Source organism: Pollicipes pollicipes, unplaced genomic scaffold (assembly GCF_011947565.3).
Source record: "Pollicipes pollicipes isolate AB1234 unplaced genomic scaffold, Ppol_2.1 Scaffold_6052;HRSCAF=7182_pilon_pilon_pilon, whole genome shotgun sequence".
In the NCBI taxonomy this organism is placed as follows: Eukaryota; Metazoa; Arthropoda; class Thecostraca; order Pollicipedomorpha; family Pollicipedidae; genus Pollicipes; species Pollicipes pollicipes.
This window is the reverse complement of record NW_023596805.1, coordinates 24,005,610-24,028,753: the sequence shown is the minus strand read 5'-3', so window position 1 is coordinate 24,028,753 and position 23,144 is coordinate 24,005,610. Positions and strand designations below refer to the sequence as shown.

The following is a 23,144-nucleotide window of genomic DNA, read 5'->3' as shown; positions in this document are numbered from 1 at the left end:
GTTGTTTAGTTAGCGCTCGGCAAGAGAACATTTCGGAAATTTGGATTATACGCAAGAACATTTGAACAAATCAACATTGACTAAAGCACGTTTGGAAAACAAACATTGACAGAGCAACACTTTTGCTAATTGACATTCCATAGATATGCATTTCGCCTCATGGACATTTCGGAATGTTGGCACGCCAGCAAAAAGGCATGGCAACAAATTACCGTTTGATATACAGCGCTTCGCCTTTTTGACACGGTGGCAAAAAGACCCATCGACGAAAAGCCATTCGGCTCAATGTATTTCGGCTATTTTCCGGATGACTTTGACCACTGAGCTGCGCTCCATGACCTTGAGAGTCGAGGCCTCAATAACCACGATCGAGGCGATTGAGGGGCCCTGGAGTAAAAGTTCGCACATAGCCCGTTCGGGCCATCAGACGCTCAGCTGGTTGCGTCGCTCAGAGCCAAGGTCAACGCCAAGGGTGAAGGTCAACCGAATAACCACATCCAGGACTACGAATAGATTTTGCGGTCTCTCAAAGACCACACTCGTGGACAGTGGCGGAGATCGAAGCAGACAAAAGCCTGAGACGGCGATGGATATCCGAAGATGCCGAAGGTGACGGAAACGATATCCATCTGAATAGCTAGCGTCCTTTACTAATATGAGAGCTGCGGGCTTCGCAAGCGTACACCAGGAATGCGATGCTCCAGACCCGCCCGGACCTTTCAGCCGAACTTTGGGTCTAGGATCTGCGTCAAACACCCGACTTCATAGTGGATGCAAGGATGCACAGCTCGAGGCGGCATCGGCAAGTTGGGCCGCTCAGTGGACACCAATATCCACTGTGACGTCACTGTGTGCTGCTGGCCGCTGATCACCTTGGGACTATGATGGTATCGAAAGATCCTTGCTGCGCGTTCATCGGACCGGTAGCCGTCTCATTGGAGCAGCGACTGCTTATTGGTGTGCGATGGCTTTCGCGCCCCGTGAAGTTTCTGTAGCGCACATTACGTCTTTTAACCTACGCTGTCCTTCTATCGTCTTCCTGTGCATAGAGGCGTATGATCATAAGCATGCCGAACATATGACAGGTGAGGAGCCATCGAGCGCGCTCACTGTCTCGGCGGAGTTACATCGCTCTAGTGCCCACTGCCTATCGTCATGAAACCAATAAAGAATCATCATCCTCATTATCGGACAACCACCTTGTTGAAACTGTCATTGCGGGACGGTGGCGAAACATCAACATCTAGAAGGGCACAAAGAATGGAACGCATCTAGAATAGGCGAATTCATTAGATTATTGCCCTGATTAAACTCCTGGTCATACGCATTGTTCTGAACGATATAGGTAAATGCAAACGAACAGCGCTGAAAATGCATGTATTCCTAAACCCAAAGATACAGCTGTATTTATCCTGTTCCTGGCCGATTCGCGAAGTCCTAGGACTTTGTCTAAACGGTTGAGGCACTTGTGTTAAATGTGTACCCACTTTGAAGATACCTTTAGTGAGTACGGGTCACGAGTTCCCCATGCATATTCAAATGCAAGACCTTGGCATTCAAACGCAAACTTACTCTTCCTCTCCATCCCTCTCTCTCTCTCTCTATCTCTCTCTATCTCTCTCTCTCTCTCTCTCTCTCTCTCTCTCTCTCTCTCTCTCTCTCTCTCTCTCTCTCTTTCTCTCTCTCTCTTTCTAAGTCACTACCCATCCCTTTGACTCGCCATCACTACTCAGGGATCTATCACGGCTGCATTAAATCCTCATCACAGCTCCATTCCAGCTCCACCACACCTCCATCAGAACGCCATCAGACTTCCATCATATCTATATCACAGCTCCGTCAAATCTAAAGCACAGATCCATCACAGTTCCATCACAGCTCCACCACATCTCCGTCACATCTCCACCACATCTCCATCACATCTCTATCACATCTAAATGACAGCTCCATCACATCTCTCTCAAATATTTATCACAGCTCGACGACATCTCCATCGTATCTGCATGACATTCCCATCACAGCTCCACCGCGTCACCACCGAATCTCTACCGCAGCGCAGTCCCAGGAACACCCAATACCTCACCCACCACCAGCAGTGCTCCTCCCCTGCACGGTTCGTTGACCGCGCACCTCTGTTTGCAGCCTCTGCGCCGTCTTCCGCGCCTCCTTTGCACTCGCCAGCAACTAGAAGCCTCGTTCGGTGCAATGACCCACCTCCGGGGCGTTGCGGCCGGTGCCAGCCGGCAATCCCGGCTCACCGTCCGGCCATGGCGGACAAACGGAGCCGTGCCCGCCACCTGCTGCTGCTGCTGCTGCTGCTGGCCGTGCTGCTGGCCAGCCTGCTGGCCGGGGGCCTGCTGCGCCTCGCTGGTCGTTTCAGGTGGGTGGGCTGATCGACCGGGCGGTGCTGCACTGGGCACCGGGCGCTTGTTGTCATTCAGTGCGGAGCGCCGCGCTCTTCGGCATGGCTAGACGCAACATTTTCTCTTCTTCAATCTGCTTCAGAAATGATGATCGTCAGCTGTGGATATAATATTGGGTGTAGTTATATAATGCTCCAATTGATGTTATGCTGTTCATGTGATATACGAGTTAAATCATGACATACAAAATTATATAAGCAAACATTATTGCTCACATCATCTAAGTAAAACTAGTTCGACTTCTTTCGGGAAAAAATAGACTGATGCGTAAATGTCTTTATCAGAGATACTTAAAGTAGAGAATATCGCAACGAATTTTAAAGACTCGTGTCGTAAAGAACCTATCCTTTCATTCTTTATGTCTCTAGCGCAATGAATATTCATCGTTGTGTGTTCCACTGTCTGTGATATTATCACAGTACGAATACCTCCCAGCAGGTCAGCGCCCTTCCCATGTCCAGAAGACAAGGAGGGGGGGGGGGGGGGCGGGTGGCAGTGCTGCGTTTTCCATCCTGAGCCAAGAGGCTTACACTGAGCGATTTCGCAGGGATGTAGTCCAAATTCTGCTATTGTTTTGATGGATGTTTTGGTAAAGGCATGTTGCCGAAATAGGAACACATCTATATCTCCATTCTCTCGGGTTTTCTCCGAGAAATGAGGCTCTTACTGTTCTCTTATCTATGTGAATAATGTTCCTCACAAAAGCCCTAAACAACTTACAAATTTGTATAAGTTGAATGTAATTTCTCCACGCTTTGAGGAAAATTCTGGCTACATGCCAGTGCATGTCAGACGAGCTCAATTAGCTTTTGATGATGTGCTTTCACGCTAAGAAGAGGCGCAGAAACATGCCACATTAGACGCCCACACTGCCACATCACGGCACCGTATCATCATCATCCTAGAGGTGAAACGCATACAAATGAGCAGATGCACACGGTTTGTGAGCGCGCCCGGTTTCTTTTATGTTTATTCCGCGCTTATTGGCCACAGCAAGGCGCAGTGAGGTCCTCGGTTGCAGCCAGCAACCTCCTGGCCTTCCTTAAAACATATTTGTGCATGGTGCATGGTAACTTACTTTCGTTATTCTACGATTAATGGGTTTGTTCTTCAGTGAGACCATTTATTTCATTTGTTCCTTAAATCTTAAAAAAGTTGGACAATCAGATCAGAAACATTTTCAGAGATTTCTAACAGTACTAAAAGGGAAGCCGAAAAGATCACGTAGTGTTTACAATATTACGCACCGCCTTAAAGACGTTCTGTATCCAAAAACGTGGAGCAATATGTAAAGCCCGTCCCACCGGTAGCACGCTATGGCCTACTGACGTGGTCTTATCTAACGCAAAATACTCTAAAACATTGTTTATTCATTAGCATGATCTAGGTTCTGGAGCATTCAATACACCTATCTGGATTTTGGCATTCTTTGACTTTATTTGACCCGAAGATTATGACATGGGAACCCAAATTTTGGACATAAGTGAGTTCAGACACAGGCCAACATACCCTGTGTGAATTTTGCATCTCTAGCTCTCTTAGTTGCTGAGATCTCAGCGGGGTCAACTTGCCGCCCCTCCCCTTCCCACTCGCGCAAAGGGTATTCCACTGGCTACTCGGACGCGTGATAAAGGCGGTCAATAATTTTTGACCGTCTGTAACGTATGGGCGGTGCAATACGCCCCGTAACGTTAGGTACGCACTCGTGAGGGCTGTTTCTCCGCGGCATCCTGTGCTTAAGTAGTGACGTGCTGTAAACTCTATGCCATTGCACAACATATACGCAATAGATACGACGACAATGTGCCACACAGACGGGTACAGACCACAGCAGATCCTAGAGGCATAATGAGGGCCAGTTATGCCTAGTTTACTGGCTATGACATAGAACGGTGCTTCATCATACCACGCTTGTCCTGTATCGTGTCGCACACAATATCATGCTGTACATTTTAGATTATACTGTTCACCATAGCGCCAAGTTATGCTAGATACCAGTGGGCGATATCACGTAATGCATCCTGTAACCCATGGAACCTGTTTTGTGGATGGCTTGTTCGCACCATAATATAAATAACAAAATACCGCGCTGAACCACCTAACTTGTTTTACCACGGAGCGTGTTGTACCTGAGACCGACTGAGCCACTTAGCGAGTGGTACTGTATAACGCACACTATCTTACGTGTTGTGCAATATGCCGTGGTCGTGCCTGCAACGACTTCCACCCCGGAACGTCATGACTGCAACTCTTACTTTACCAGCTATAATGTACTGCACGTAATGATGTACCCGCCGTATCCTGCAAAACATTAAGCATGAAGTGTGAAATGCAGAGACAAATGTGGAGGGAAAGGTATTTTACGCAAAACGAACCGTGACGTGGAACGTATTGTACGCAAAAGTCCTGTTCGATCCATCGTCAGCACGATTGTCAGCTGGAATGCGTGACGTCACGCGTACTGACGCACCGTTCGATGTCGGGTCTGACGCGAAAGTCTTTTTAACTTTACCTTCCTTTTTCACTTTACCTTTTACTTCAGACCTCACGCTAACTCCGGCTTACCGCCGGCCATGACACACCGCCTTTAAAATGGTATGTCGAAATGTGGGTCCTGCTCCGGTATTATCATCACACGTCACGCCCTTAAGCTGAGTGCTTCGTCCCATTTTCATCTCATTTAGTTTTCTTTTCTTCTTATGTTAAGCGTTGGCTCAATTATCGTGAAAAATGCCTATCGGTACTTCACTGCTACCTGCACTGTCATGAAGCCCATTTTTTCATTGAACTCTCACCTGTACTGACAAACCCCATGTCTGAGACACAAAGCGCTTCGCTCCTGTTCTCCAGCATTTCGTCAAAGGAAGGGGGGGGGGGGAGGCACTTAACATTATGTGCCCCCTGGACTTAAGTCATCCTCCAAAAAATCCTCGCATTCCGACCATCTAATTTTAAGACGGGCACCTAATAGCACACACACACACACACACACACACACACACACACACACCACACACACACACACACACACACACACACACACACACACACACACACACACACACACACACACACACACACACACACACACACACACACACACACATACACACACACACACACACACAATATATATATATATGTATATATATATATATATATATATATATATATATATATATATATATATATGTGTGTGTGTGTGTGTGTGTGTGTGTGTAGTGTATGCATATGCATATGAATAGTAAATACGGGAACCTATCTTACAGTGAGCAGCCCTAGAAAAGTGGCGTGCTACAAATGCACATATATGGACCTCATCTATTTTCCCAGACGGTTAGTAATGTCATTTTAAGGAAAGCATTTCGGACAAAGCAGCCAAAAACTACAGTTGGCTGCTAAATACCATCCATATTAAGCAATAACTTTATTCCCAGGTTCTTTACGGCTAGCCGGCCGGTCGATGTGATCAGCTGATGGCTGATGACCAATGCAGGGTGTTTTCTTTGATATAAAGGGGTACAAAATATCCCAGCATTCACAAGGTATTAAGAGCGCAATGCACAAGGATAATAAGTGTCACACATTTAAGAACCAAGGAAATGACTCGAATGCAGCAGCAGCAATTAACTTCGACAATTGTGTGTAAAAATAATTGGCGCATAGCCGACTGCTACTCCAAGGCTAAGGCACAAGGCCAAGAGGGGCAAAACCTGAGCCATCATGGGGCCACGGGAGGTCAGCAAAGGGGCTTCCATCGACAAGTATGGGGTCCTCAAAACAAGCAAGAAGAACCGAAGGCCAACGTGGTAGGCGCCTGAACGACCGGTTACGTCCCGGCAGGCTGACATATCGAGTCCCCACCAGAGCACAGGGCCCTCTGAGCAAAGGAAATTACCGGAAACCAGCGTAGTGCAATAATGCCCCTGTGTGATGAAGAGTGCCCTGGCAGGCTAACAGAAAGTGCCCCAACAGGAATGAAGGTCCCTCCGCAGGTGAGTTCAGAACGGAGTGCCCCTAGATCAAAACACAGGCCCCTGAGCATCGCGTGGCTCGGTACCCTACCTGATATGAGTCCCATTAACAGCACAAGGCCCTCCGAGCAAGTGAAAAGAACCCGACACCAATGTGAAGGCACTTGAGCAACCAAGTGTACCCTACCATATGGAGCCCCGAAAAAAGCGTATAGAGCTTTTCGGGCGAAAAGAAAAAAATTCGTGGGGGAAATCTGATCGATCTAGAGTGCTCAGGCATGTGAGTAGATAGCATTCCAACAACAGCGTAGGGTCCTACAGGAAAATGCAAATAGATCAAAGGCAACGTGGAGGGCTTCTTAGAGATCAAATTGATCCGGCAAGTGAACATATGGGGCCCCCGCAACAGCTTAAGCTCTCTGGACAGCTTAATGAGGCCCAAATTTTTCCCAATCAACACCTTCTCAATCAGAAAAGAATTAGCTGTCTCTGCTCATCGGCACTTCATCTTCGCTTGCAACTGTTGTGGTCGTCTATAGGCCCAAAGACGTCCAACCTGCTGTGTTTTGTGTTAGAAAATTGCGTCCGTTCGACCGATTATGGGCCCCTTTGGAGCCTATGGCCCCTCGGGGCACAAGAGGGGCATGGTTCTGTACCCCCTTCCGTATCTGCTACCGGCTCGATCACCATAACACGTGCTCGGTTGAGAGTCGATTTACCCCCCCCCCCCCCTTCCCTCCGAAAGTTTTTCGAAATGGTTTCTGAACAGCGCAGTGTGGCCGCTCAAAATTTGGATAGCTGTAGACGGTTGAATAGCGGATCGTTTGGTGTCAACAATTTAGATGTACCTTATAGGCTCGCTGATCTACGGCATGTCAAAATCAGGCCATGAATTCAGCGACGTCAATTTCCAGGGAATCGTTCAATCTCATGCAACAATGGAGTGTTAGGCTAAACCATCCATCTCTCGGCTACTCCCTTAGGCAACACAACAATGCAATGCAAATTTTGCATTAACCTAGGGTTAGTTATGAAGGTCAGACCAAGGCCACAACTAACCTGCTTCACTGCTCTAGGTATTTCTGTAGGGGATAGTTTCTAATGCTTATTTCCATCTTTGTGTTAACAGGAAATGCATCACACCTCTTCTATGGACTTCGTAAGGGTCCGAATAGATCACTGACCTAAAATGACCCCGGACAACATTTTGTTATAGGAACATACTGCCAAGCGTAATCTGTGTCGCTTTTTCAAATGCATACTTAAAGCAGTCTTGTAAGATTTTGGTCACCATGACCTTCGAAAAATCAAACAAGGTCTCTGACCTTAAATGAGCATGTGACCCATTGCTTAAAACAAGTGTCTAAGCTCTAGGGCAATTTGGACGCCAACCTGGAGTTTGACCTTGTTTGACCTTACTTGACCCGCAGTTCATGACCTAGGAGCCTCAAACTTTGATACAAGTGAGTTCACGTACAGGCCAACACACTCAGTGAATTTGGTCTATCTAGCCCTCTTAGTTTCTGAGATCGCAGGGGGTCAAATTAACCGCTCGCCCGAGCGAAGTGTATCCAACCGGTCACCTGGGCGCGTGTTAATAGATGGGGTCCCGCTGAGAATGTGGGGCCATCCATTCAAATGAGAAATACCTAAGAAACAGCATGAAAGGCCCCGGAATGATCGAGGGTGCTCGAGCAGGTCAGCAGATGGGAACCCACGGCAGGAGCGTGAGGCCCCCCATTCAGATAAGAAATACCTATGGCATAATGTAGCGTGCTTCCGAACGATCAAGTGCTCCAGAGCAGGCTAACAGATAGGCCCTCCGACAAGAGTGTAGGGGCCTCTATTTCAAATAGGGAGTGTCCAAGACCCAATGTACAGGGTCCCCGAACGTCGAGTGTGCCCAAGCAGACTATCAGATGGCCCCAGACAGAGGCGTAAATCTTTACACTCCAATACCCAATACGCAGGTCCCCAAGCAATGTTGTATGCCCGAGGAGATTAACAGACGGGATCCAAACAAGTGTATCGGGTTCTCCACTAAAAAAGAAAGCATCCAAGATCCAGTTTGGATGGCCCGAACGACCGAGTGTGCCCAACCAGGATAAGAAATGGGACTCCCGACAACAGCGTAAGGCCCTTAGCGAGTGACAGAAATTTTAAAAGCCTCTACACCAATGTAAAGGGCCCGTGAGCGCATCGTGAGTGTGCCAGTAGGTTAACCAAGTCCAACACGAAAGGCCCCTGATCAACCGAGAATACCCCGACAGGTTGACATATTGGGCGCTCGGCTTTAGCGTGGAGAGCTCTTTGAGCGAAAGGGAAGAATCCGTGGAAGACCCCTGATTGACAGGGGCGCCCCGGCACGCCAGCAAGCAGGGCCCAGTAACAGCGTAGGGCCCTCGGAGCAAATGCAAAAATGTTAGGTGCAACGTAGAAGGTTCCTTAACGATCGGATTGACCCTGTAAGTGGGACATAGGTCCCCGGAAAGGGCACAGGCACTCTATAGAGCGTGATGTGCCCAGACGTCTCCAAATCTTAACATCTCCCAGATATCATGCTTTAAGCAACAGGTCACTGGCGGTTATTTAGGGTCAGCGACCCTGTTTGACCTTTCGAAGGTCGTGATGACCAGAATCATACAAAAATGTTTGATTTTTGTATTCGAATAAGCGTGAAGGATACCACTAGGCAGCATCTTCCTAAGAAAAGATGTTGATCTCGTTCATTTAGGGTCAGTGACCTATTCTGATCTTAATGAACTTCATGCAAGACATATAATGCGGTTCCTGTGATCGATAAATTCAAAAACGGCTCAGTTCGTTAGAGAGCGTGCCTTCAGATCCACCCACACGTGGCAGGATGGGTTCTAGTCGCTTTAGGGCGCTCGCTGTTTGCCCTTGGCAGGTATGGCCCGCAGCCTGTGGCAGCGGTCGCGCTAACGGTCAGTTGACGTCAGAGGGCGGGACGGACCGTGCCGAGCATTGCGGCACGTTAAGTGTAATGAGACGCCAAGTGTTTCACCACATCTTCTCTGTATTTTAGTCTCGCACCGTCAGGGGCTGCAGCCCCTGACGGTGCATCTGCACTCGCTGCTCTCCGAACGGCGACTCCCCACAGCGGGGGCCGCGAGCCGAGGCTGTGCGAACTGTGGCGGCGGCGCGCCTCTGCCGCGCAGCCGGGGCCGGGCTGCGAACCTGACCACATGCCGCGCCCCGCCCCAGCAGAGGCGCAGGACACAAAGAACAACTGCACTACGAACACCCCACCCTGATCCTAATGATCAACAAGTACACAATCGCACGGGCCTTCGCTCTCGTCCGCTCTGACGCGGCTACACTCGCTGCCCCACCGGCCTCGGGAGGTCAACCCGTCGCTACATCGGCCGCGGGAGACCGCTCCACCGCCCCACCGGTCGCGGGAGGCTGCTCCAGCGCTCCACCGGTCGCGGGTGGCTGCTCCACCGCTCCACCGGCCGCGGGAGGCTGGTCCACCGCTCCACCGCTCCACCTGGCGGCGCTCCGCTTCATCCTTCAGCTCCTGAGCTTCGAGAGTTGCCTTTGCCTCCGCCTGTTACCGCGCCAGCTCCGCCTGTTGCCGCGCCAGCTCCGCCTCTGCCTCCGCCTGTTGCCGCGCCAGCTCCGCCTCTACCTCCAGCCATGGCCGGCCGGCTCGGGTGACATGGCAGCGACTGCGCTCGCATCACATGCCGCTGCCAGTACCGGAGACGCCTACCCAGCCGGCAGCGCATCGACCCCGAACTGCACTGCATTCGACGCACTGACGGACACGCCCCGAAGCGCCCTCGCGCCGTTCATTCCCAGAATGAACCCGAAGTTCAGCGGCCCACTGACAGTCACAAGCACCTCTATTCGGGCCGCACCCGACACTGTGCTTACAGTCACTTGTCCGGTACCCTCGCACGTGTAGCTGTCTCCACTTTCTCAAGTCAGTCAATTTTGCCGAAATAGCTTGTAATGAGACGCCAAGTGTTTCACCACATCTTCTCTGTATTTTAGTCTCGCACCGTCAGGGGCCGCAGCCCCTGACGGTGCACCGTGTTCGTAGTGCAGTTGTTCTTTGTGTCCTGCGCCTCTGCTGGGGCGGGGCGCGGCACGTGGTCAGGTTCGCAGGCCTGCCCCGGCTGCGCGGCAGAGGCGCGCCGCCGCCACAGTTCGCACGGCCCCGGCTCGCGGCCCCCGCTGTGGGGAGTCGCCGTTCGGAGAGCAGCGAGTGCAGATGCACCGTCAGGGCTGCAGCCCCTGACGGTGCGAGACTAAAATACAGAGAAGATGTGATGAAACACTTGGCGTCTCATTACAAGCTATTTCGGAAAAATGGACTGGCTTGAGAAGGTGGAGTCAGAGGCGGAGCTGGCGCGGCAACAGGCGGAGCTAGCGCGGCAACAGGCGGAGCAGGCGCGGCAACAGGCGGAGCCGGCGTGGTAACAGGCGGAGGCAGAGGCGGAGCTGGCGCGGCAACAGGCGGAGGAAAAGCCAGCTCTCGAAGCTCAGGAGCTGAAGGATGAAGCGGAGCGCCGCCAGCTGGAGCGGTGGAGCGGTGGAGCAGCCTCCTGCGACCGGTGGAGCGGTGGAGCAGCCTCCCGCGACCGGTAGGGCGGTGGAGCAGCCTCCCGCAGCCGGTGGAGCAGTGGAGCAGTCTCCCGCGACCGGTGGAGCGGTGGAGCAGCCTCCCGCAGACGGTGGAGCGACGGGTCGGTCTCCCGCGGCCGGTGGGGCGCTGGAGTGGTCTCCCGCGGCCGATGTAGCGACGGGTTAGCTTCCCGAGGCCGGCGGAGCAGCGGCCGGCCACAGCCAGCCGCTGCGTGGCTGAGAAGGCGGTGTGGCTGCTGATGATGGTGCCGGTGTGACAGGCGACGGTGACGAGCGAGTGTTGCCGCGTCGGAGCGGACGAGAACGAAGGCCCGTGCCATTGTGTACTTTTTGATCATTAGGATCAGGGTAGGGTGCTCGTAGTGCAGTTGTTCTTTGTGTCCTACGCCCCTGCTGGGGCGGGGCGCGGCACGTAGTCAGGTTCGCAGGCCGGCCCCGGCCGCGCGGCAGAGGCGCGCCGCCGCCACAGTTCTCACGGTCCCGGCTCGCGGCCCCGGCTCGTTCGCACGGCCTCGGCTCGCGGCCCCCGCTGTCGGGGAGTCACCGTTGGGAGAACAGCGAGTGCAGATGCACCGTCAGGGGCTGCAGCCCCTGGCGGTGCGAGACTACAATACAGAGAAGATGTGGTGAAACATTTGGCGTCTCATTACATTAAGCTTTCGCCACTTAATTCTGCCGTTGCCTGGAATTGCGCGATCGGATGGTGGGGGTGGGTCAGGGCTCACACAACAAGCACTGTTAAGCGTGAGCGCTGATCCCAGAAATCCATCCATTCATAGGGATCGGGTCAAATTTATAAAAAAGGAGCACCATAAACTACCCCATACAGCAAGCACTCGCGTGATAAGCCTGGCTGGCTTTGGCCTAGGCTTGACCATCACACATGACCCTAGGTCAACTGAATTTGTTGATTCAACTCTTACGTGGCCTAGGAAACTATCACAGATGTAGACATTCGTCTAGGACTCCGCTTTTACATCATTGTTCGAGTCTGTCTCCGCGAATGCCCACACCAGTCGGCGGTCGGAACGAGACTGTATTTCTGTACCCCGCGAGACACTCTGCCATCTACCGTTCGGTCTAGATACTACTACTCGCGCGCTATACCCGGTACTCGCACAATCATATTTAGCGATTTCCCAGAAATCGTTTCCGATAGATCAATGGGCTGACTTTGACCTGCCGTAGATCAGTGACCATACAAGGTACGTCTCAATTTTTGATACCCAACGATCCCCTGCCTAATTTTCGGGCCAGGTATCTTTAAGGACCTCATTCCCACCGCCCACCACCACAGGTGATGCGGCGGCAAGGTGCACCTGAGCGGGAGCGGACGCGGCTGGCGGCCGGCTGGTCGATAATTGCTAAGTCCAGCAGTAAACTTTTCGGAAAATTAGACCACCCAAACTTTTACGAACATAACATGTGTGCATGTGTATTAAAATGGCCGAGCTGTAACGACCGTCTCATCGCTTTTGGGTCCATTCTCACGCATTAGGAGGCGTCACTTCGACTGGATTGTTCGAAGTCCAAAAAGTGACCTCCCTGCAGGCGAGATGGGACAGGAGCCTTCCTATTGTGGGTTTCGGCGGTCTTGCATCTGACCTACAGGGAGATGCATTACTGGATACGTGGCGACCCTCGACCGTCCGGCTGACTGTCACCCAGAGCACTTTTAGAATGGAAACATGTCTCCATTTAGAAAGCAGTATAATGGTCCAAACATATCTCCATAACTGACACATGTGCACACGTACGTCGTTTGCACCGGCTTGGCCGGTTTTGCATCTAGCCTGCAGGAAGGTCTCTTAGTGGACTTGCGCAATTCAGCTGATGTTGCAACTCATTATGGGTGAGGATGGACCCGAAAGCGATGACACGGTCGTCACATCTTGGCATTTGGGCGTCTGCGTGCGCACTTGCTACGTTTGTACCAGTTTGGGTGGTCCTTCGTCCAACGTGTGGGGAGCTCCGTTGTTGGTCTGGACACAATTTTCGACCGGGCCGACGCCCGCCACTCAGAGCAGTTTTAAAATAGAAGCTTATTAATGCCAGTCACCTGACATCAGATGGCCGATACCTGCCCCATGCGAGAAATGCGTGCACACGTGCCACGTTTGTCCCGTTTTGGCGGGTCTTGCTTCCATCAAGCAGGGAGGTCCTTCAATGAACTTGGAGCAATTCAGCCACAGTGGCGCCTCCTAATGCGTGAGAATGGATCCAAAAGCGATGAGACATTCGTTACAGCTCTACTATTTAACCACGCACGTACATGTGCTACGCTTGCACCAGATTGGGCGGTGTTGCACCTTATTTGCCGAGAGGTCCGTTGCTGGACTTCGCAATTTCGACAGACCGGCCGCCAGCCGCCCACACGGCGTATACAATAGCATCTTAAATCCCAGAACGATAGAATGGTAGACAAGTGTCTCCATGCGTCATATGTGTGCACACGTGCCATGTTTGTGTCGTTTTGGCCGTACTGGTACATCACCTGCAGGAAGGTCACTTGCTGGGCTTGGAGTGGCGCCTCCCAATCCAGTCGAAGGGGCGCCTCCTAATCCAGTCGAAGTGGCACCTCCTAATGCACGAGAATGAACCTGAAAACGGTGCGACGGTCGTTACACTCAGCCATTTTCACATACACATGCACGCGTGCTACGTTTGTAAGATTTTGGGTGATCTGATTTGCCGGGAGGTCCGTTGTTGAACTTGTCAATGATCGACCAGCCGGCCGCCAGCCGCCCCCGCTTGCTCGGATGCACCTTGCTGTCGTATCGCCGGGCGGGCGGCCGCCGGCCGGCCGCCACCTGTTGGTAGGCGGCGCGGAGGATCAGCCGCGGCCAAGTCCAACAAGTCCTTGAATCCTTCGGCATTGCGTGAGATGATATCGAAGTACGGCATTCGTGGTAAGTACTTGTTAAACTTTATAGATACCTCAAAACCAGGTACTCATACCCGAAAGTTACTGCGTATTTGCAGGCCATATTAATCCTGTTGTGCCGATTCAGGTGTTGCTTCATGAAAACCCTTCTACTTTTAGCAGACTCGCCTAACATGCAGGAGCTTGGATGACAACAGCACACGCTGTAGTTTCTCCTTAGAGAAAGCTGTGTCATGGAAAGTGACATGATGTGTTCTGGGGTATTTGTTTACAGATGCAGGAATTTCTTCTTTTTCATTGATTAGTTGAGTGATAAGCTATAAAGGTTAAAAAAGCTAAAATATTCACTAAGTTAATGTTAGAAGCCAAAGATGCTTTCAAAGAATTGAACGGCATAAGCCTAGGTCATCTAACAAAAATGGGTCAAGCGTGATATGTTTGGTCGTATTCTATGTGCTACAGTTTATTCAGTTGTTATTGTGTAGCTATTAGTGCAAAATTTGTATCATATTTTACAGCAGCTCTTTTGTGATGAATGAAACCACTAGTGTGATATTTGCTTGGTGTTTTACAGTACTTTCTTGCCAGGAGTGATGCTAAATCAGGTTCAACCTATTTCTTAGTTTCTATTTTTGTTTAATGTAGTTGTGCCCTGTTTTCAAGTACATGTTTGTAGAATCCAGTACAGAGTAGTGCTCAATCTTTCTGTTGGATGTTTCCTTTTAATATGCCAGAGCTTTGACTATCTAGATGTTCCTATAATTCAGACATCATTGAATGTGTTGCTTGCTGTATGTTATTTGAATCGCACACTTGTGTCTGCCTCCGCCAGTAAGGCTGGTCAAGTATGTAATGTGGACATAAGCTTTCTTTGTAAAGAGTGAGCAGAATAAAAATACCAAAGCCTTTATTCAACTTGTAGTCCCTGTATGATTCCATGTGATCAGTATGCCCAATAAAGGTGGCCTTTGCGGGCATGGTCCTGTATGATCGGTATCTTGATACCTTTATTACCAATGCTCCTGACCCTGTCTGCCTGCAGGCTCCCTGTTTTATTGGACAGTCTTTCACCGAGCCATGAGCACGTTTGAATCATCTGGTACAGATTTCAAGGCTGTACGGCAGTCGCTGCTGGCTGAGCGACGGCGCAACTACCGCTGTGGCAACAATTACGTCACACTCTCCAGCATCCCCACCTGGCTGCAGCACAGCCGCGAGAAGGTCGCCGGCGCTCCGTCCGAGGCGGCCGCGGTATCGCCCAGTAACAAGCTGGCGGACAAAGTGTCGCTCTGGCGTGGCGACATCACGCGGCTGGAGCTGGACGCCGTGGTGAACGCGGCCAACCGCTCGCTGCTGGGCGGCGGCGGCGTGGACGGCGCCATCCACGCGGCGGCTGGGCCGCAGCTGCGTGCAGAGTGTGCCGCGCTGCGCGGCTGCGACACCGGCGAGGTGAAGCTCACACAGGGCTACCGGCTGCCGGCGCGCCACGTGCTGCACACTGTCGGGCCGGTGGGCGAGAAGCCAGACCTCCTGCGACGCTGCTACGCCGGGTGCCTGGAGCTGGCGCGCCGCCACGGCCTCCGTTCGCTAGCGTTTCCATGCGTGTCGACCGGCGTGTTCGGCTACCCGAACGAGGCGGCGGCGCGCGTGGCGCTGGCCACGGTACGCACCGAGCTGGAGCAGCACGCCGACGAGCTGGACCGCGTCGTGTTCTGTCTTTTTCTCGAACAAGATGTGAAGGCGTACCAACGTCTGATGCCAGTCTTCTTCCCGCTGGAGGACGGCGCCTGATGACGCTTTTCTTCCCGCTGGAGTGCAGCGTCTGATGCATGTCATATGGGAAGTTGGAGCCGTGCGAGGAGCCGGCGGTCGTTCGGTGTAAGGTGTTCGGAGATCCGACGTTTTGGACCCAGAAGCGGGGTGGTGCGCTGAAATGGCACGGTGACCACCTTCACGTCCTTCGGCGGGCTGCGAACTGCTGACATGGCGCGATGTCACACGTCTCCACTGAGACGCGGAGCGGCTTGGACGAGTGGAATGCTTGCAGGCTGTCTCCTATTGCTCTTGTAATCTGTGATAAATCACCCAGCTGGTTCCGCGAAGCTTTAAGCCAGGTTGTGGACCTTCACGAGCGTGTGCTGGGTGGCGTCACTCGGCGCCCGTGACGTCCCTACGGCTGGCGGCTGCCTCGGTCTGACGGCACCAGTGGCACCGGCTCACGTGCGTCAGTAGCTCTCCGGAGAGCTGTGGCGGATGCAGTTGAGCGGCCAGCGAACAGAAGGCGTCGGGGCAAGATCTGTGTCACAGGACGGAAGCTACTGAGGGCCTTCTAGGGTTGCAGTGGGTTAACTGCTTGCCTTAGAGACCAGAGCTACGGGCTCGATTCTCTGCACTGCCCGGGCTTACTGTGGGGATAAGAGACTGGCGAGCGCATCGTAAAGCCCCGGCGACAACGGCGACTAAGGGTTGTTGCTCTCTCTATCACTAACACAAGGTACGTCGCCATTGGGTGTCGTTGCCGGCGCGTAATATGGCATGTAACGGGAAATGAACACGCAAAAGCTTAACTGTGTGACTCGTATCCTAGATCTAGGGTCATGCACGCCATCCATACGATGCCGACTGTGGGGAGCTCGCATGCCGAGCGATACGCCACGTGAAATTATGCCACTTGTAGTACCAAGAGTTACCTCTTCAAACGATCCGGTTCTGGGAAGGCTAAGAGCCGCAATGTATGGATGGGAATGCCAGTGAACTTCCTAATTAGTTTGTGTAATACAGCGCTGGTATACGGATGCCGGAGTTGAATAATGCGCCTCCGGGGTCTGCTACTGCTGGATGGGTAGAGTGCAGCATCCACGTCTGCCACTGCTGGATAAGATTGCTTCATCCGGGCCTGCTGTTATCGGGCCTGCGGGCCTGCTGTTTGTTATCTGGGTCTGTCCCTGCGGGATATGGAGTGCACTGCGCCCAGCACGACGATATGGTCCAACCTCCGCCCGCTTGTGTACTTGAGATTTTCGCAGCCACGTTTAATCATTCCGTGATCAGGTCCAAGCTCGGCTCCGCTTCCTCTATTAACGACGGTGCGTGCGAGCCAGTCGAGCGCTTCTTGAATGCGATACAACATGCTGCATTGCGCATCATAGTATGAACATTCAGGATCTTTCCGATGGCGGACCGCCTCGTCTAAGCCCATAAGCCCCCTTTGGCCATTAGGGGAGAGGTGCTAAGCGTGAGATACGCCGGTGCTCGGCATGAGATAAGCCGGTGCTCAACTTGAGATACGCCTGTGCTCAGCACATGAGATACGCCTGTGCTCAGCGTGAGATACAACGGTGCTCAGCGTGAGATACGCCTGTGCTCAGCACATGAGATACGCCTGTGCTCAGCACATGAGATACGCCGGTGCTCAGCACATGAGATACGCCGGTGCTCAGCACATGAGATACGCCGGTGCTCAGCACATGAGATACGCCGGTGCTGGACATGAGGTACGCCCTTACTAGGCATGAGATACGCCGGCGCTAGGCATGTGATACGCCGGTGCTAGGCATGTGATACGCCGGTGCTAGGCATGTGATACGCCCGTTCTAGACATGGGGTACGCCCTTACTAGGCATGAGATACGCCGGTGTTAGGCATGTGATACGCCGGTGCTAGGCGTGAAATACGCCGATACTAGGCATGAGGTGCGCCGGTGCCAGGCATGAGGTACGCCCGTGCTAGGCATGAGATACGCCGGTGCTAGGCGCGGGATACGCTAGTGCTCAGCATGAGATATACCGGTGCTCAGCGTGAGATGCGCCGGTGCTAGGCACGAGATACGCCGGTGCTAGGCATGAGGTACGCCGTTTCAAGGCACAGCGGTGATTAATAAGCGGACGGAAAAGATGACGCATCTGAAACAAAGTGCTTTTGGACGCCTTAGGGCATCAATTTGTGCGCTCAGAAAGAGGCTGCGGACGTCTATTTGACCTGTGCTATGCCTAGACTGATTATACGGACAGATTAACCTGAACAGCGCCGCGAAGTGGTGCTGGAATCTGGTGGATGAACTGGAATATTAAAGATACAAGCTCTCAGTTTCGTGTTGCTGTAACTGATAATTTGACTACACGACACCCCGAACATCGTTAAATGTACTCCCCAGGCTAATCTTTGAATGGTTTAATTCATTTTGAGACATTCGGAAGCATTCTTTATTCACGGCAGGCGTTCTCGCGCTCACGGTGCCCACCGTCTGGTGTCACCTGCAATTGCCAACGCTGGTCGGTTTCACGAAAACTGGAACCCCGGCCATCGTTCTGGTTCCTGAGATTGTGAGCGTGTGGGGTCTAAAGCTGTTTGATGTTGTTTGTTTCACTAGTCGATTCTGAAAAAGAATGAATGTTCTCAGGCGAACATGAGTTAGCGTCTTCTCATTTTTGACTTTTTGACTTTGAGGTTCATTCCGGTTGCCATTCTGGCTACACGAAGGTCTGTGGTCGGTCAAGAGGCTCTCAGATGGATGCGTCAAATCTTGCGTTCCATGAGCATATTCAGGGAGGACAGCAAGCAGCCATGCAGGGGAACCAAGGGTATAGAACCAGGGAAAAATGTAGCCTTTTGGTACTAGAGGAACCTCGGGGTTTCCCCGAACATCTCCGTTCACCGTACAAGACAGTATGCTGCCATTTGTGACGTCATGATGACATAATACTGTCATTTGTGACATGACGCAATTGTTGCCAGCGCGTTGAGGAAGATGGTTGATGAACGAGGTAAATTGGCATGTGCGTTTAAGGTAGTGTAAAAGTAAGCTAACGCAACTTAAATCTGAAAGGGGGAGGCAGTTGACGTTGCTTCCCACACGTTGAGAAGTGTGTGGAAGAGGTGGGGGGGGGGGGGGGGGCATAGCCCCTTGGCCCCCTGTTCCCATAGGCGGATCCTGGGGGAGGGGGGGACAGGGCCATGGCCCCCAAAATCTCTGAGATTATGTTTTGGCCCCCTAAAAAAACATTCCCAGAACTTCATAAAAGTTTTGTCTACTTACCGTCTGTTTTAACTTTAACTGTTTGAAATGTTTCGTTATTACTTCTGTTTAAGATTCAAAAGCATTTCGGTGCTTTTTCGGTTTTGAACGGTGTACCTACTAGGTACTCGCGAGAGGCACCATGCACTGGACCTCGGATCCCACACCAGCCAGCTGGCGACGAACGGTTACCCTCCCCCCCCCCCCCCCTCCAAAAAAAACAACTCCAGGCTAGATCCGCCCCTGCCTGTTCCTGTACCTATGTACTGGACACATCAAAATGCGCTGTAAACACAACGATGAGCATGAGTTTATTGTAACAGTCGTGTGGAAAATACATGCGGTATTCATAGAGCGGCGACATGGATGGTTATTATACCATTGTTGTACTGCGTGTGGTGCGCGTGAATTTCCATTGAATGGATTGATATCATATCATGAAAGCCATTTTGATTTACCATGGGCCAGTTCCTTATCAGCATAACAAAGGGATCGATGCCCTGCCTACAAAATCAGTTTGATTTAGGTGCCTAAGATTGCGCACTTTAATATGATGCCATTACCTGCCGTGCGCATGAATCCTGAATCCTGTAATCAGGATGCGCATGAATCCTGAAACCCTCACAACCTGAAAGTGTGATTTAATCCAGATTCGATAACTCAGTTCTGTTAGCCTTATGCCTCGAAGAGTAACCGGGAGGAAGGTCAGATAGATGCATTGGCATTTCGGCCACATGCCTTTATCGAAATGAATATTAGCATTAAATGCGATACTACCTGTCAATCCCTCTCGATTTTTCAGTTGTGTGTTTTTTAACGGCAAGTCACAGTTAACAGCCACGGTTAAGTCATTAACACTCAGGGTATTAAACGAAGAGCGGTTTAAGCTAAAAGAGCTAAAAAAGAGTTTGAGCGTAAGTAAAAAAGAGCTAAGCGTTTTGGGGAAAGGTTGTAAGCCATTTTCTTCAATAATGCATAGATGAGTGCTTACGTTTTCTTTTACAGCAGCTTAAGTGCATATGCTCCACCAGTGGAAGTTCAGCATGTCGAGAAGCTTCATGTAAACGGGATGCAATTCCTTACATATTGGGGGCACCATTCTTGTGAATACATGAATGTATGAGATGTATGAAAATGTATACACTAAATAACTACAAAAGCATATAATGGTAAGTTATGCACACATACATGTTAAACACACCATGGTGAGCATATTTCACTTTTCAGTACGCAAGAGGGAGTTGCAACCGGGGGCGGATCCAGCATTTCGTCAAGGAGTGAAGCATGCAACATTGTGGGGCCCCCTGGAGTTTGCTCCCCCCCCTCTCCAAAAGATATCCTTGCATTTTGGTCATTGCATTTTAAGACAAGTGATATGCAATGTTAATACAAATAAATAAATGTAAATGAATATATACATATATATATATATATATATATATATATATATATATATATATATATATCCATGCATTTGCTTATTCATTTATTTTATAAATACGGAACCCATCTTACTGTGCACGGCCTCATTAAGCTAGGCGTGCTACGCATGCACACACATAGGACTGACTCGCTTTCTACAGATCATGTTAAATGCTGTGATTTTGAGGCTAAGTGCTTCGGAACAACAGGCGAAATAAATTTGAGGTAGCAGCTAACAACCATCGAAACCAAGCATGGACTTGATTCTCACCTTATGTTCTTGCGGCTAGCCGGCTGGGCGATGTAGTCAGTTGATGGCTGATGACTAATGCATAAATTTTCCTCTGTTTTATAGGAGTACAACATATCCTAGCATTCGAAATATGTTAGGAACGTGATGCACTAGTCTAACAAGTGTCACACACTCGATAGGTAATGCAAATGACACATGTGACGTCGGCGGCATGTCAAATTGCGTTCGGCAATGGCGCGTGAAAATTCATCAGCGCACATTCGACCGCTGCTCTGAGGCGAAGGCACTAAGGCCAATAGGAACGAAACCTGAGCGACCATGAATGCTGCAGGAGGCCAACAAAGTGGCTCCCGTCAGATTTGGAGCACAGGGATGGAGCCCCTATATGCTAACCTGCTCGGGCGCCTCGATCGTTCAGAGCCCTACGCATTGTATCCATCAAGAGCGTACAGCTCTCCATTCAAATAGGAAATACCCAAGACCCAATGTAGAGAGCCCCCGAATGATCGAGTGTGCCCGAGCAGGTTAACATACAAGGTTCCCAAAAAGAGTGTAGGTCCCTCCGTTCAAATAGGAAGTATTCAAGACCTTACGCAGAGGACCCCCGAATAATCCAGTGCGTCGGAGCAGGTTAACATATAGGGCCCCCGTCAAGAACGTAGGGCACTTCATTCAAATAGGAAGTACCCAAAACCCAATGAAGAGCGCCCCCAAATGACCGAGTGTGTCCAAGCAGGTTAACAAATAGGGCCCCCAGCAAGAGCGCAATGCTCTCCATTCGAATGGGAAGCACCATATAACTTGGTGAATGGCCCCAGAACGATAGGGTGTGCCCGAGCAGCTTATCAGAAGGTGCCCAAAAAGAATGTAGGACCCTCCATTTAAATAAAAAACACCCAAAACCCAGTGGGGAGGGCCCCGAAAGATGGAGTATACCCGAACAGATTATCAAGCGGCCCAGACAGAATTGTAGGGCCCTAAATTCAAACAACAAGACCCAATGTGCAGGACCCCCGGGCGATTCAGTGTGGCCGAAGCGGCGAACAGATGGAGTCCCCGATAAGTACGTAAGGCCCTCCATTCAGATAGGAGTTGCCCAAGACACTATTGGAGGGCCCCCGGATATTCGAGTGTGCCCGAGCGGGTTACCAGATGGGGCCCCGGCAAGAGCGTACGGCCTTCCGTTCAAATATGAAATGCCCTCGACACGATGTAGAGGGCCCCGAATAATTGAGTGAGCCAGAGCAGGTTAACAGAAAGGGTCCCCGAGAAGCGCGGAGGGCCCTCCATGCAAAAAGGAAGTAGTCAAAAACACATGTAGAGGTCCCCCATGATCGAGTGGGCCCGAGCATCTTGTCAGAAGTAGCCCCGACAGGAGCGTAAGGCCCTCCATTCAAATAAGAATTACCCAAAACCGGTGCAGAGGGCCGCCGAGAGATGGAGTGTACCCGAACAGGCTATCAGATGACCCCGATAGGAGCAGAGGGCCCTGAGTTCAAACACCAAAAACCAATGTGCAGACCCCCGAGCAAACCAGTGTGGCCGAAGAGGCGAACAAAGTGGGCCCCCGACAAGGGTGTTGGGCCCCATTCAAATAGCACGTGCCCAAGGCCCAATGTAGAGGGCCCCCAAACGAATGAATGTGCCCGAGCGGGTTGTCGGATAGCCGCCCTCCCCCCTCCAAAGCGTAGGGCCCCCCACCAAGAAAAAAGTACCCAAAACCCAGTGTGAAGGGTCCCCGAACGACTGGTGTGCCCAAGCAGGCCATCAGATGGGCCCCCGACAAGGGTGCAGGGCAAGTGGCAGAGAACTGGAAAAGGCCTAGACCAATGTAGAGGACACATGAGTATATCGCAAGTGTGTCGGTAGATTAACCGAGAGCCACGTAAAGGGCCCCTGAGCAACTGAGAATACGCCGGCAGGTTAAGATATGGGACCCCGGCTATAGCCCACAGAGTTTTTTCCGGCGAATGGAAAGAATCCGTGGAAGTGCCCGCGATTGACAAGAGTGACCCAGCCCGTTAACAGGAAGGGCCCCAACAACAGCGCAGAGCCCTCCGAGCAAATGCAAAGAAATAAAGGGCAACGTGGAATGCTCATTAACGATCGATATTATCCTGCAAGAGGGCATATAGGTCCCCGGAAAGGGCATGGGGCCCCTATACAGTGTAGTGAGGCTTAAGATTTCCAGTTCACAACTTTTTCAGTCAGTGAATAATTTTTTGACTTCTCAAAGGCCCTTCACTTCCGCTTATTACTGTTCTTGGTCGCCTGAAAGCCCAGAGATACCCAGTTTTGTTGCGTTTTGTGTTAAAAACTGCACCTGTTCGGCCGGCCATCGGCCCCTTCGAAGCCAACGGGCTCCTTCGGGGCCCAAGGGAGGCATGGCCCCGTAGCCCCCCCCCCCCATTTGGATCCGCCCCTGTGGGAGACAACCTGTGCTGGAAAGGACGTTTTGAACTGCAAGATTTGTTAAAAAAAGATCTGCAGGCAGAATGGGAAAACACACCTTAAAATGAATTCCACATAAAGAACGGGGCAAAAATCATGCTTTCCGTCA

The 23,144-nt window shown here is 51.3% G+C and overlaps 2 protein-coding genes across 2 annotated transcripts in view; both read left to right on the top strand.

Annotated features, from left to right (window-relative positions):
• The first annotated feature begins 13,900 nt into the window (after positions 1 to 13,900).
• Positions 13,901 to 16,691, top strand: LOC119104242 (macro domain-containing protein RSc0334). Its single transcript, XM_037227907.1, has 2 exons — positions 13,901 to 13,920; positions 14,938 to 16,691. The coding sequence occupies exon 2, from the start codon at positions 14,973 to 14,975 to the stop codon at positions 15,684 to 15,686; it is 714 nt and encodes a 237-aa protein (XP_037083802.1). The 5' UTR covers positions 13,901 to 13,920; positions 14,938 to 14,972; the 3' UTR covers positions 15,687 to 16,691.
• LOC119104376 (uncharacterized) overlaps positions 16,274 to 23,144 on the top strand; it is a 12,926-nt gene continuing 6,055 nt past the window's right edge. The window contains exon 1 of the mRNA XM_037228072.1: positions 16,274 to 16,389. The gene's annotated coding sequence lies outside the window, so the exon portion shown is untranslated. The remainder of the gene's footprint in view (positions 16,390 to 23,144) is intronic.